Genomic DNA, 12,223 nt, shown 5'->3' on the forward strand with positions numbered 1-12,223 from the left:
AACAGAGCAAGACTAGCTGTTCCCCTGTTTTCCATCTTTATGCTAAGCTAACCAGGAGCTGGATATACTACAAAGAGATTGTTATGGATCTTATCATTTAAGTCTCAGCAATAAAGTGAATAAGCATATTTAAAAAAATTGTTGCACTATTCTTTTAACTGGTTTGTTTTAGGCTGTCCACCGTATTTCTCAAGTGAGGTTTGTGTTAATTTATTGCCATCTAGCAATTTTAATGGCAGGAGAGGACAAAAACGCTTTGGCCCTGATACTTTCTACATTAACACACTATATTCTGGTAAGTGCATTCATTTTTAAAATAGTTAAAATGTCAGAGGTGTTACAATCATCCCCAAAATGAGGATAACCAGCTGATAGCTTTGTTTGTGTGCATGTGCATGTGTGTGTGCGTGTGTGTGTGCGCGTGCGTATGAAAGCTGACATCATTTAAAAAGTTCTGAAGGGGTATGATAAAATTCTTACATGACATTTCATTTGGTGAGAAAGAAGATGCAGTATAAAACACAGCTCAGCCTCTTTTTGGGACACTGAATCACAGAAAGTTTCACAAGATTTTTCCACATCTTCATTGTACATTAAATCACAATACTCTTGCAAACTGATAGAAAAAGGAAACAAGTTCTTATTTTTTCTGTACAGATATTCTTTTGGAGTTGGGTCATGAGGAGTGTTTGCAGATATTAAGGCAGAGATACCAACTGTCGAGTCATCCTTTCTTGATAATGAGGAAGAAATGGAGGATAAAGTGGAAAAAGGGTCAGAGCTAGTCATGTCTTATGTGAGGTGTTTGACTGACATGGTACAGTGCCTGGCTTAGGGCTGAGTGCTTGGTGGGTCACATAGGGCAGATGTTGGTCCCTGCTTGTCTTGGAGCTGGAGGCGGATGCTGGATCAAGGCACTGGATGAGAACGGCCCCTGTCCCTGGGGCTCTGAGGGACTCGTTGTGCTGCTGACTGTCACTATGGCCGAAACATCTTCCCCGGCTGCTCTGGCTCCAACTTTTCTGAAATGCAAAATACCCCATCATTAGGAAAAGCAGAATGTATAAACAAATCTAATGCAGAAGCTTTGGTTTAGAAAAAGTGATATCATATGATTCAGAGGAACATGGCTGGCTTATATCTGAAATGTCAGGACAGTCTTCCTGGCCATAAGTTTAGAGCATACTGTATGTTGGATTGATAAGAAGGACACTATATGATGGAATCAATGATATGATCACATGTCCTGGTCACTGATTTTGCCCCATTGTCCCCACATGCTGTCTTTGTAAGCCGCTGAAAAAGCCACCCTGAATCAGAGCTATTGTGTGGATGGTGGTGAAGAAAAGAATAAGACAAAAAGAAAATAAAGAAAGCCACAACTGAAAAAGGCCATTCACTGACATGAAAAGGAACCGACTTCTTGTTGGTTGATAAAACAGCCTTATTCTCCTGTACTGTTTCCATTTGGCCGCTTTACATCTAATGGAGCTTTTCAGTCCCTTTCTGGCAGATGTATTCACTTTAATGTCCATTCAGCAGCCAATCTCTTCTTTTAGAACAAAGTGCAAAATGTGTGATGTTAACTAAAAGGTGAATAAATATGTCCCCTCATATCTGTCTCACTCGCCATCTCTAGCTCACTCTGTTTCACACACACTTACAGACATAGAGAGAGAATTTATGGTTGGTAGAGTATGGATTGATGTGGTATACTGTCTAAATCAGCACAGGTTAGCAGACTCACTTTATTTTTGCTTAACCTGATGACTGACAAGTATTTAAGGCTAGTGTCAGTGATTCTAATCCAATATACTTTTTGTCAAATTCAGTGAATATCTCCTCATGGTCTGCTAGCTGTCCATTCTGTGTGTTGAAAAAAATCCATTCTTCCTACACAGCCCTGGCTTGTCAATGGGAAACAAACGAAATGGCTCAGACCGAGCCAACACAACACTATTCCAGCCAATCAGCAACAGGGGGTGTTTGTGCTTGTGTACAGAACAAGGGAAAGAAGAAGAAAAGAGGGCAGATGGGGGAAGGGGGCAGTGGGAGTAAGAGACGGTAAATCTGGCATATGCTAACGAATAGTGCCAAATTTAAGGTTTACCAGGGGAAGGACAAGGAGCAGTCTACCCTTCCGTTGCCGTGTGTGAAGTTTTAAATAGGATTGATTCGGACTGCATACGAGACCGGTGGCGACGTTAAGGCGAGTGCATGGAAGGAATGTCTACCGGTGATGCAGTGCCACATACCCCACAACATAATTGCATTTTTAATAAGGAGAGATGGCCAAGGAACAGATGGTCAGAATATCAAAAATCGAAAAAGAAGTAGTATGATTAGGCAAGGGGCGACCAGCGGCATTAATAAAAGTGAGGCTTTCCTACGGTGGAGACTGCATGGATGGCCTGGGAAAGAAATTCATCCCTGGACTTATCCACTAGGACTGGCCTGTACCCCGAATGAAAAGCACATAGAGAGGGCTGGCAAAGAGACTTATGGGGCTGGTAAAAATTTTAAAAACTTTATGGATGCTTTAATGGTCCAAAAGCCCACCGATGTGGCGGCCCACTTGACAGTCAACCGGCTGACTGATGCGGCGGCCCACAGGGATGTGTCCTGGTAGTCCGGATGGCCAGTTCGACTATGGTGGAGAGATCCCCGAAAGTTTGAAAGGCATGAAGATGGATGTGGAGATTGCTCTGTTTTTGCTTGACAGGCGTATAAAACATTAGATTCTGTTTCACAAAGCCAATAGGTCAGTATTTTTTTGTCTCATTTGCTTATGTTTGTGATAGCTAATCCCAACTGGTAAGTAAGCAAGCAGGTACTGGTGTCACATTAGTGTATTGGGTGTTGTAAATGACTTGCTCACTGACATTCGACTTACTATTTAGTTTGCCAAGATAGTTGTTAGTGTGATGTTAGCTATAGTAGCACAAGAGTTGTGAGTATCACTGTCTGCAGCTGGTGTGCTGGCTCTGGGAAACTGTCTCGTCCTCTCTACATGTTAGCTTTGCAGCAGCAACTGTAGCCACAGTTTGATGTCTCGTTGTTGGTCTAAATCATGGTATTTTGTCTTTGATGTCTGCTAGCACAGTGCAGTTATTTGGTTGGATGCATAATTTGAAATGCTATGCCAAGTAAATTTACATTCCTTATTAGATTAGTTACAAACCTACAATCCTCTCTTCTGTCACTGTGGTTTTGTAAAAATAATCTAAACAACTAACTCTCGCTAGTTTGTGTGCATGTTGTTGTTTTGATGATGTTTTATATTATAAGGTTTGTTTTGCTTCGGATATGAGAAAGAGTTTCCACTTCCACGCCGTATAAGACACTGTGGATTGTGCCGTTGCCTTGGCAATGCATGTCCATGGTTTTTTGGGGGGGGCGGAGCTTCTGAAGGAGCACTGAAGAGAGGGGTATATTTATTTTGCTACTGAGTTAAAATATCAGCAGTCTTTCTCCAGAATCACTTACTCCACCTTTAAGTAGCCGGTGGATGGAACATCACAACTACCTTCCACATCTCGGATTCTTAATTCAACTATTGTGGAGTGAAATAGATAATTGCTTTCTCCCATTTCAATAGATATCAAGACTGAATTAATTGAAAATGTGAAGAAATTCTGTTATTTTGTCATGATTGAAAATAACTTGCATGAGTGTAGTTATAAGATATAAGATCTTATATATAGGATCTAAATAAGTTACATGAAGCATCTTAAGTGTGATTTTAGAAAGAATCTACCTCTTAAAACCGGTTGGTATGAAAATAATTTTGCTTGAGTGCTGATAATTATTCTACACACCAGAGGGTGTGCTAATCCAACTTGAGCAAATACTTTTACTTGTTTTTCATTCTAGATTCAGTTTAATACTCAATGTTAGACAGATAGTGCTAAAACAAGCAATTTAATGGATATGTCATTTTTTTTATTACAAACACTAAACTACAGTCTCCTTTCATATCAAAATTGACAAAATGATTCTCAAAAATGTAGACTTATTTCAATAAATATTTGGGTTTGGGTGCAGATTTGTCAAAGTTTAAATGATATTTTCCCTTATTGTTTACATTTTATTTATTTATGTTTACACATATATTTCTTTGTGTTTAATTTAATATGGATTGGTACCTTTCAATGGAGGTGCTGGAAGTTTCCTCCTTTGATGGCGTGATGAGTCCAGAGCTTGAGGCTGTAATCAGAGAAATGTATTATACACTTCAAACACATTAAAAAATAATAATTCATCATGATTTACAAATCATCTGCTATATTTTCTAATTTTCTTGGAGTTGCTAAACATATTGGTACTTAATGATAAAACATTAACGTACACAACCAGACAAATATATTTGTTCTTACAGATATTGAGAGTCTCAACAGATATTGTAGGTAACCTTAGGCTTATCAAGACTACTGTATGCATAGCTGTTTGGGAAAGTTGTTAGGGAATTTGAAGGGGCAGTGGGATACCTTAGCCTTTGGCTTGTACTTGGAGGAGTGATTGCAGACAGTCACATTCAACCCAGCTGTTTTCAGAGCTGATATCCTGGCCTCAATGTTTGATATCTTAAAAGCAGCAAAAGGCTTAATTTAACACACACAATCCAATACAACATGATTCATGCAATACCTCTTGCAATCTTTATTTAGTTTTAGATAGAAGATAATGTACAAGAAGTACTACAAATAGTTGTTTTAACAATCATCATTAGTTGCACCTTCAGCAGCCCACTCCCTAACTCTGTAATAGGTTTACCTTAATATCCCAGAATTTTACTACTGACATTCACAACTGAGTTTCATAAAAATCCACACACAAGAACATGGACTCCATATCTTGGGGCGCAAAGCCAACTAAAGAACAAAATAGTTGCATACAAGGTGGACCAGTGTGTTTTGAGAAAATAAAAAAATCCCTCTCAGTACCTGTAGTTCAGACTGCTGGACCTGAGCAGCTGCAGTGGCTACCTGGTCTTCCAGGAAGGCCAGCTCTGTGTCTGTTGTACCACTGCCAATGTTGCGGGCACACTGCTCTAGGTCCCCCAGTGCCCCCTCAAGGCCGTACACAGCACCAGCAGCCAGGTACACCTGCATGAAGACGACCTAAACTTTAATTTCCAATCCTTTTACTATTGAGTGGAAATCCATAGTGGGGTTAAAATATTAGACTGCAGCTGCTGACTAGCTTACATTCTCCTCCATCTTGGTCAGCCTCTGGTCCAGCCTGTGGGTCTCGGAGCTGCTGGAGATGGGAGAAGCACTCATGGTCTCAGATGGGGTGTAGCTCTCACCTCCCGCCTCACCAATCAGCTCCTCTGTAGCATTCAAAACCTTCAGCACCTCTGTTGTGATGCTGCAGAGAGAGGCTGCCGAGTACTTCTGCTTCATTTAGAGAAAACACACATACACACACACAGTACAGCTGTCAGTAATCTACATGGTAAATCCTGAAAAGCTTAATGTGAAGGTTTAGAGAGGAAAAAAAATACTGAATTTTCATGAATAAAAGTGAAATAGCCAAACAAAAATAAGACCAGTTTTTAACTGATAAACCTTTTAAGAAGGATGGGGAAGGATGTATATAATATCTATAAAGACCATATTAAGGATAAAACAAGTAATTACACTACAAACAATGTCGTGTAATGACATAAAATAATAATGAAAAAGGAGTTTTAACAAAATGCAATTATACAATCAAAATTTGAGACATCATAAAATCATTAGGGTGGGAACAAAGATTTTAAAATCTCCATTTGAAAATGAAGGTGAGCAAATAAACTTCATGTAGCTTTACCACTTAAAACATTTGTGTTTTTATCAGCATCTCACAACCCCATGTACTCAGGCTGCAAAGTGGTGTAAAAGAACATTGTGCAGGGGACACATACACATATTACTGTCACACTTTCTCTGATGTCGAATCAATTGTTTTGTGAACATGAACATCTGCAGATGCTTGACCTGAAAGAGCAATCAGAAGGTGCAAAACAAACAGCTGGAGGTAAAAAATGCAGTGGTGAGGAAGGAGGGGGAGGAAAACAAGTGAAGAAGGTTTGAGCTGAAGGAATGAGTGATCTTTTGTTTTTTGGGCTTTGAGCAGTTGAAAGACATTAAATTGGACAGAATATCTCTAATTACTTCGCAGCCTATTTCAAAAAGTGATGTAGGATGAGCTCTAGGATAGCAATTGTTGCATTTGTGTGGCTGAAGAATCAGGAATTTAATCAGCTATCTATTTTTCAAACAGTGATCAATTTCTTTAAAGCCTATTTCCAAGATTGTATGTCCATTACAAGCAATAGCCAATATATATATAAATATATATATATATATATATATGAACATGCTGATAAAAAATAATCTGTTCTGACCTCTTGGTTTAAAAAAAATAGAGTCATTTGGTACAAAAGTTTCCAAAAAAAGTTGTTAAATGTCACAGGCACAGTTAATTATTAGTTAGTCATTTTGTTTACTGCCAGTCAGTTTTTTGATTAACTGGAGCTGTTTGTTCATCCAAATCCAGCTTGTTTTAAAAAATTCAGGCTTTCTGCGACAAATAATAATTCAGTGGTGAACATGCCTTGTTAAGAAAGCTGCTATTTTTGTCTGAATAGATGAAAATACAGAGCAAGAAAAGAAAAGGGCAGTAAAGAGAGACTGATGTAATTCAATAATGAATGAATCACTGGCTAAAGCTTTGATCAGTGGAATTGGAGGCATATTTATCCCTCTCAGCCAGACAGATAGTGTGACAGTCTGAAAGGTTGTGTTTTAGCTGGTGAAAGGAGAGGCAGGTAGGGATGAATGAGAGATGATGGGTAGTGCTTTGGTAAAGACGAGATACAGAATCAGTGAAAGATGAGAGGCTGAAGACCAAACCTCTTACCTTTTTTAGTCACCATTCAGTGATCTTAAAGAGACTGAGAAGCAGAGATGGACATTCTGAGATATTGACTTGGGTTGGTCGATGGAGAAATGGATGTTTGGTGAGAGTCAGATGTTCTCATCCACTCCAAAGGACCAGGCTGTCAGCATGGAGATCAAACAGTCTGATACACATACATGTGTCATGCCCTTTGGTGTTGAAAGATAAACTTAACTAATAAAATCTAGTTTGGCTCCATATTAAGATTAAGAGTAAGGGAAATATGAGTCACATTGGAATATAAGTGGTGTGGAGTGAAGTTTAGTAATAAAATTATAATAGTTAACAGCAGGGGTAGGTTTGGAAACTTTTAAATTGGGAATACAGACTGAGTTACAGATTTAAAAAAGGGGGGCACATTTGTAAAATGAGTAAAAATGTGTTAAGACTTTAAAAGCCCTTGTTCTTGGCAAAAATAAACTGTAATTTATTAATAGTTACAGTATTTATTCAGTGTAATGAATCAATGGCAAATTATAAACTTTAAATATTCACTTTTTTAAACTCTAAATAGCCTACAGCCATGGATAGATTATGAGACAAAGACAATGTATAAAGGTCTGTGGTCATTTTGCCTACCTTTTCAGTCATTCTAAATCTCATTTTGCATCTTGTTTTGCTACACTTTCTGGTCTTTTTGCATTTCTCTCTGATTGTTTTGAGTCTCTGTAGCTTTTTCATGTTTGTTTCTGGTCATTTTGCATCTCTTTGCAGTCGTTTGACTGAACAAAGAACAAGAACTGCTAAAAGACACACAGATGACAGCAGTCACCTGCATCTGCAAGGTTGAGTGTGCATATGTGTGCTGTGGTGCAAATGTGAGTGTTTGTGTGTCTGTGTAAGAAAGTAGGAGAACTACATTACCTTTCCGTTAAGAGAAATCTGACACGATACAACAAATTCATGCTTGTATTGGTATTTATCTTTATTATAATTACAACCATATTGCTTTGTTTTTCAACTGCTTTTGCCAATAATTGATGTGTAATCTTTGCATAAATTAAGATTTTGGACACTAATTAATCATCGCCATTTTGTGTTGTCACTGACAGATGTACAGCATTTATAATACATCCATGATGTACAGTCACCCAGTAATAGTCTTTAAATCTGTATTATAAAATGTGACATACTTTGGGAATTGTGGGCAGAAAATAGTGTCCATGCAATGGACTTTCGCTCAATTGTGAGGCATTGGAGAACACTACATAGTGCATAAATTTGACACCATTATGACATTCAAATAAAATGGATAAATATAAAGTGCAACATAGGGAGTGGTTTCGGTCACAACTATAGATCAAACACAATTTAACAGTTTTGTCTCCAACAATCCTGCTGCTATTAAAAATTTATCATTCAGTTTTGTGTGTAATACCACTTGATGACTTATATATATCTACACAGGAAAAACTTTTATTTTGAAATGTTTTTTATTGGCTTTTTTTTTTTTAAAGGTGATTGATTTGGAGCAATTGAGAGTGTCCAATTCACCCTTCGGAGTGGAGGAGGAAATTGAAGCATTAGGAGGAACCCTTCGTTGACACGGGGAAGAACATGAGGAGTTCAGCTGGTCGGCTGGGCCACCGTGCTTCCCTGCTGCAAACTAGCTGTTAATAGTGGAAGGTTCTGAGATGCTGAGATGTAGGAGTCTTAATTGGATGTGGACTCTTTCTCCCACCTCTCGTTGTTCTTATTCCTCAAACCAAGGAAGTGGAGGAATCTTTTGCAGACTTAGCGCCTCTTTTTTTTCTCAGGGAGTTTCTCCTCAGAGACTTCAGGCTCTGGTACTAGTTTCTAGGGCCTGTAAAAGTGTGAGGGACTCCTCCTGCTGCTCCTTCAGCTCTTCCTTCAGATGCGAAGGTTCTTTCTGGAGGGCCTGACTGACCTCTTCCTCAGCCTTGAGCTTGGTGACAACTTTGAGGTTAGTTGAGGTCAGTTCCTCCAGTTATGCTTTCAGGCCCTCTATTTATGGACAGAGGGCATCTGGCTCACTCCTCAGCCCCTGCATTGGCTCCTGATCCTCTCTCACCCTTTTAGCATTAGACTGTTTCTAAGGTTTTAGTTGGTGCTGATGGATGTCTTTTTGTTGCTGCAACTGTTCACTCAGCTCCAGTCTCCAGGCCTGCTCCTACTGGAACTTGGTGGTAAGATACTTTACCTGTTTTGACAGAGACTTGTTCTCTTTAGTAACTGTCTCCAGGCTGCTAGAGAACACACTGAACTTCTCCTCCTGACAGGCAATACATTGCTCTCGACCTGGGTTCCTAGGGCCTCATTTGCAGTCTCATAGTCCTTTAGCTGCTTGGCCCACTTGCTGAAGCCAAAGACTGATGGATTCAGTCAAAAGGTCATTGTTGTCACTATCAGTGATCTTTTGCTGTATGTGTTCAAAGATTTCTCTCATAGATAGCAGCTTATAGATAGATCAAAGAAGAGTTGGATCGAGGACAGCTGGACTTGGGTGCAGATCTTGAAGACGTTTCACCTCACATCCAAGAGGCTTCCTCCGTTCTGACTGACTGAAGGGCAGTCCCAGGAATGTGGGGTCAAACCCACAGAGGTTAAATGTGTTCAATATGACAACAGCTATTGGATAGAGTACCCTGTGGTTAGTCCTATTTACCAAAGTTTAGCATGCCAACACACTAAACTAAATGTTGAACATGGTAAACATCAGCTACACCTGCTTAGCATCAGCATATTAGCATTGTCATTGTAAGCATGTTAGTATACTGATGTTAACATTTAGCTTTTTAACCATTTTGCCTAAGTACAATCTCTTAGAGCCATTAGCGTGGCTTTAGACTCTTAGTGTTGTTATATTAATAAAGGTCAGGTATATTTTTCTACAGTAATAAGTATTAAAACAAAAGTTAAGCCTGCACACCATCAACCCACACTTATCTCTACAGTTATGTCTTTGTCTTTCTACAGTCAATAAAAGCTTGAAAAAAATCAATGCTCACCTAAATGTACTGTTTGAAGTATGCTGGAGGGAAGCACAACATGAGCGTAAATAGAAAAAAAAACCCAGCACTGTTCAATTTCAGGCACCGATGTTAATGTACATTTGCATGTGTATATTTATATGGAACTGTTTTGATATTTTTCCATATACCTGATTAATGTAATGTAATAAAAATGCTATTAATGTTTATACCAGTAATGAGCTAGACAGTGTGCAGGAGGAAATTTTTTTTTAAATTCACATTTAATAAAAGCAAGCTGAATTCTAGATAATTCTTAAAAATTGTGTAAATTTGACATAAATACAAAATTAAGAGTTCATATAATAAGTTATCCTCTATGCACATCAAACTGTGGCATCCTGACAATTCTTAAAGGGAGCTGTGAAAACCAGCAGAAATAGATCACACTACTCATACATATTGTAAGAGATAAGCATTACTCATAGGAGTTCTAATGAGTCTGGCTAATGACCAACATCGACCCACATGCTTCAAATTTAACAATAGAACAGGAGGTGAGCTCATAAAAGGATGTCCCAGTGTGTGTGTGCGTTTTATGTGTCTCTCTGCTTGACTTTGTGTGGGTTTAGACCTGCCCATACGTTAATGAATGGAGTGGATTTACTATGTGAAAATATCAATACTGCAATTCTGTTTTTAACACTAGGGATCATAGATTTTACATCTAATTTGTTAAGTGAGGGTAGTTTCTGATTTTTTGGATATCTACATCATAGCTTTGCTAAAATTCATACATACATACATACAGACAACATTCAGTATGTACTACATACACTTTTTCATACCACATATGTTTTTGATGTTAGGATATAAGGAATCACTGTGCTTTACTATTTTATACAGGAAATAATGCAATGTGTGCGCCAGCAAGCATCAATCAAACTGCAACTTTGGAATGCCACCACCAATTAAAATTCACAAAGAAAAAGCAGAAGCCTATTTATTTCCTTTGTGCATTGGCTGAGTAGGCTATAGATAATTTTATTACTTTTCTAGTGTGAACACACTACCTTCTGAAAACCTGCTTAGAATGAATGTGTATTATGGAACTGTGCCATAATCCATGTGTTGAACTGACTTAATAATAGGATGCAATTTGTCTATTATGTGATATGATAGTGCACTGGAAATTTTGCACATAAGTTGTTGAAATTGATTTTGGGAGTTTCTGCGTTTTTCTTTTTTAGGGACTTTTTTTTTACGTTTAAAAGAATGTTATTTTCATTTCTTTGGTATATAGCTGTCTCTTGTCACTGTGTACTACATTTTAATTGTCTTGGCTGGAACTTTTGATTGACTTACTTCCATCTAGGATGCTCATGCTCAATGCATTTCAGGAAATATTTGTATTTGTAATTTATCGTATCCATTTTAACTCAACCAACCCTGTCTGATTCTATTAATTTCTTACATTTCACAGAGTGCAACTACCAGTTAAGATGTTGGGTTAAACTTGTAGATGAAGAAAACTATAGTAATAGCAATAGAACAGAGGCAGTTTTTCAGTCAAAAAGAGTAAAATTTGCTTCTTACACAAAGCAAAACTAGGCCTTTCGCGGGGTTGCATTCTGACCTTTTGAGGTTTTTATTATTGAAAAATAAAATTTTCAGCTCTTCAATGTTAGATGCCTTCTTGTATGATTCATGCAAAGCTGTGACTCTAGAACAGACTTTGCCGTTTTTTTTTTTAAGGGACTGACAGCAAAAAAATTTCCACTAGCATTTTAGACAGCAACAGCAATTTCTGCTACTACATGCTACTGCATCTGAATTGTAACTTTATTGATGAGATGTAACACTGTCTACATTATTTGAAGAAAGAAATATCGAAATATATCACCAGCACAAATGATATTCAACCCAGTTAGACCATTTCAAACACATGCACACAACCATTATGCAACCAGCATGCCTGTGCATTTATGTGAGAAGGAAATACATTACAATGCATTAAGTGAGAACAGATGTGTTGTCAGAGTATGTGTAAGACATTCTATCTGTGCATGCATACATGCATGAATGTTTGTGTACTGTATGTTTACATTGATGTGGGGCGAGGGTTTAATTAAGGTTGTTTGTCTTCTAGCATGGCATCCTGCACATGATATGATAGGATGCCTTTGGTTTCTAGCTGAAATCTCACCTGCTGTAAGAGAGAGGAGAGCAACTGAAGCCTCTGCTGTTGCTCCAAGTCATTCTGTCCCTCCTGACACACACACACACACACACACACGCACACACATATCCACACAGGAACACACAGACCAGCAAAAAAGAAGAAGAGG

The 12,223-nt window shown here is 38.3% G+C and overlaps 1 protein-coding gene across 1 annotated transcript in view; it reads right to left on the reverse strand.

The window, feature by feature from the left end:
- Positions 1–604: 604 nt before the first annotated feature.
- The window catches only part of LOC120789957 (myosin VIIA and Rab interacting protein), a 103,367-nt gene continuing 91,748 nt past the window's right edge, over positions 605–12,223 (reverse strand). The window contains exons 12-17 of the mRNA XM_040127177.1: positions 12,082–12,144; positions 5,208–5,399; positions 4,944–5,105; positions 4,488–4,583; positions 4,146–4,206; positions 605–1,022 (exon numbers count right to left, since the gene is read on the reverse strand). Of these exons, the coding sequence (XP_039983111.1) occupies positions 979–1,022; positions 4,146–4,206; positions 4,488–4,583; positions 4,944–5,105; positions 5,208–5,399; positions 12,082–12,144 (618 nt within the window). The 3' untranslated portion in view covers positions 605–978. The remainder of the gene's footprint in view (positions 1,023–4,145; positions 4,207–4,487; positions 4,584–4,943; positions 5,106–5,207; positions 5,400–12,081; positions 12,145–12,223) is intronic.

This window comes from Xiphias gladius, chromosome 5 (genome assembly GCF_016859285.1).
Source record: "Xiphias gladius isolate SHS-SW01 ecotype Sanya breed wild chromosome 5, ASM1685928v1, whole genome shotgun sequence".
Taxonomy (NCBI): domain Eukaryota; kingdom Metazoa; phylum Chordata; class Actinopteri; order Istiophoriformes; family Xiphiidae; genus Xiphias; species Xiphias gladius.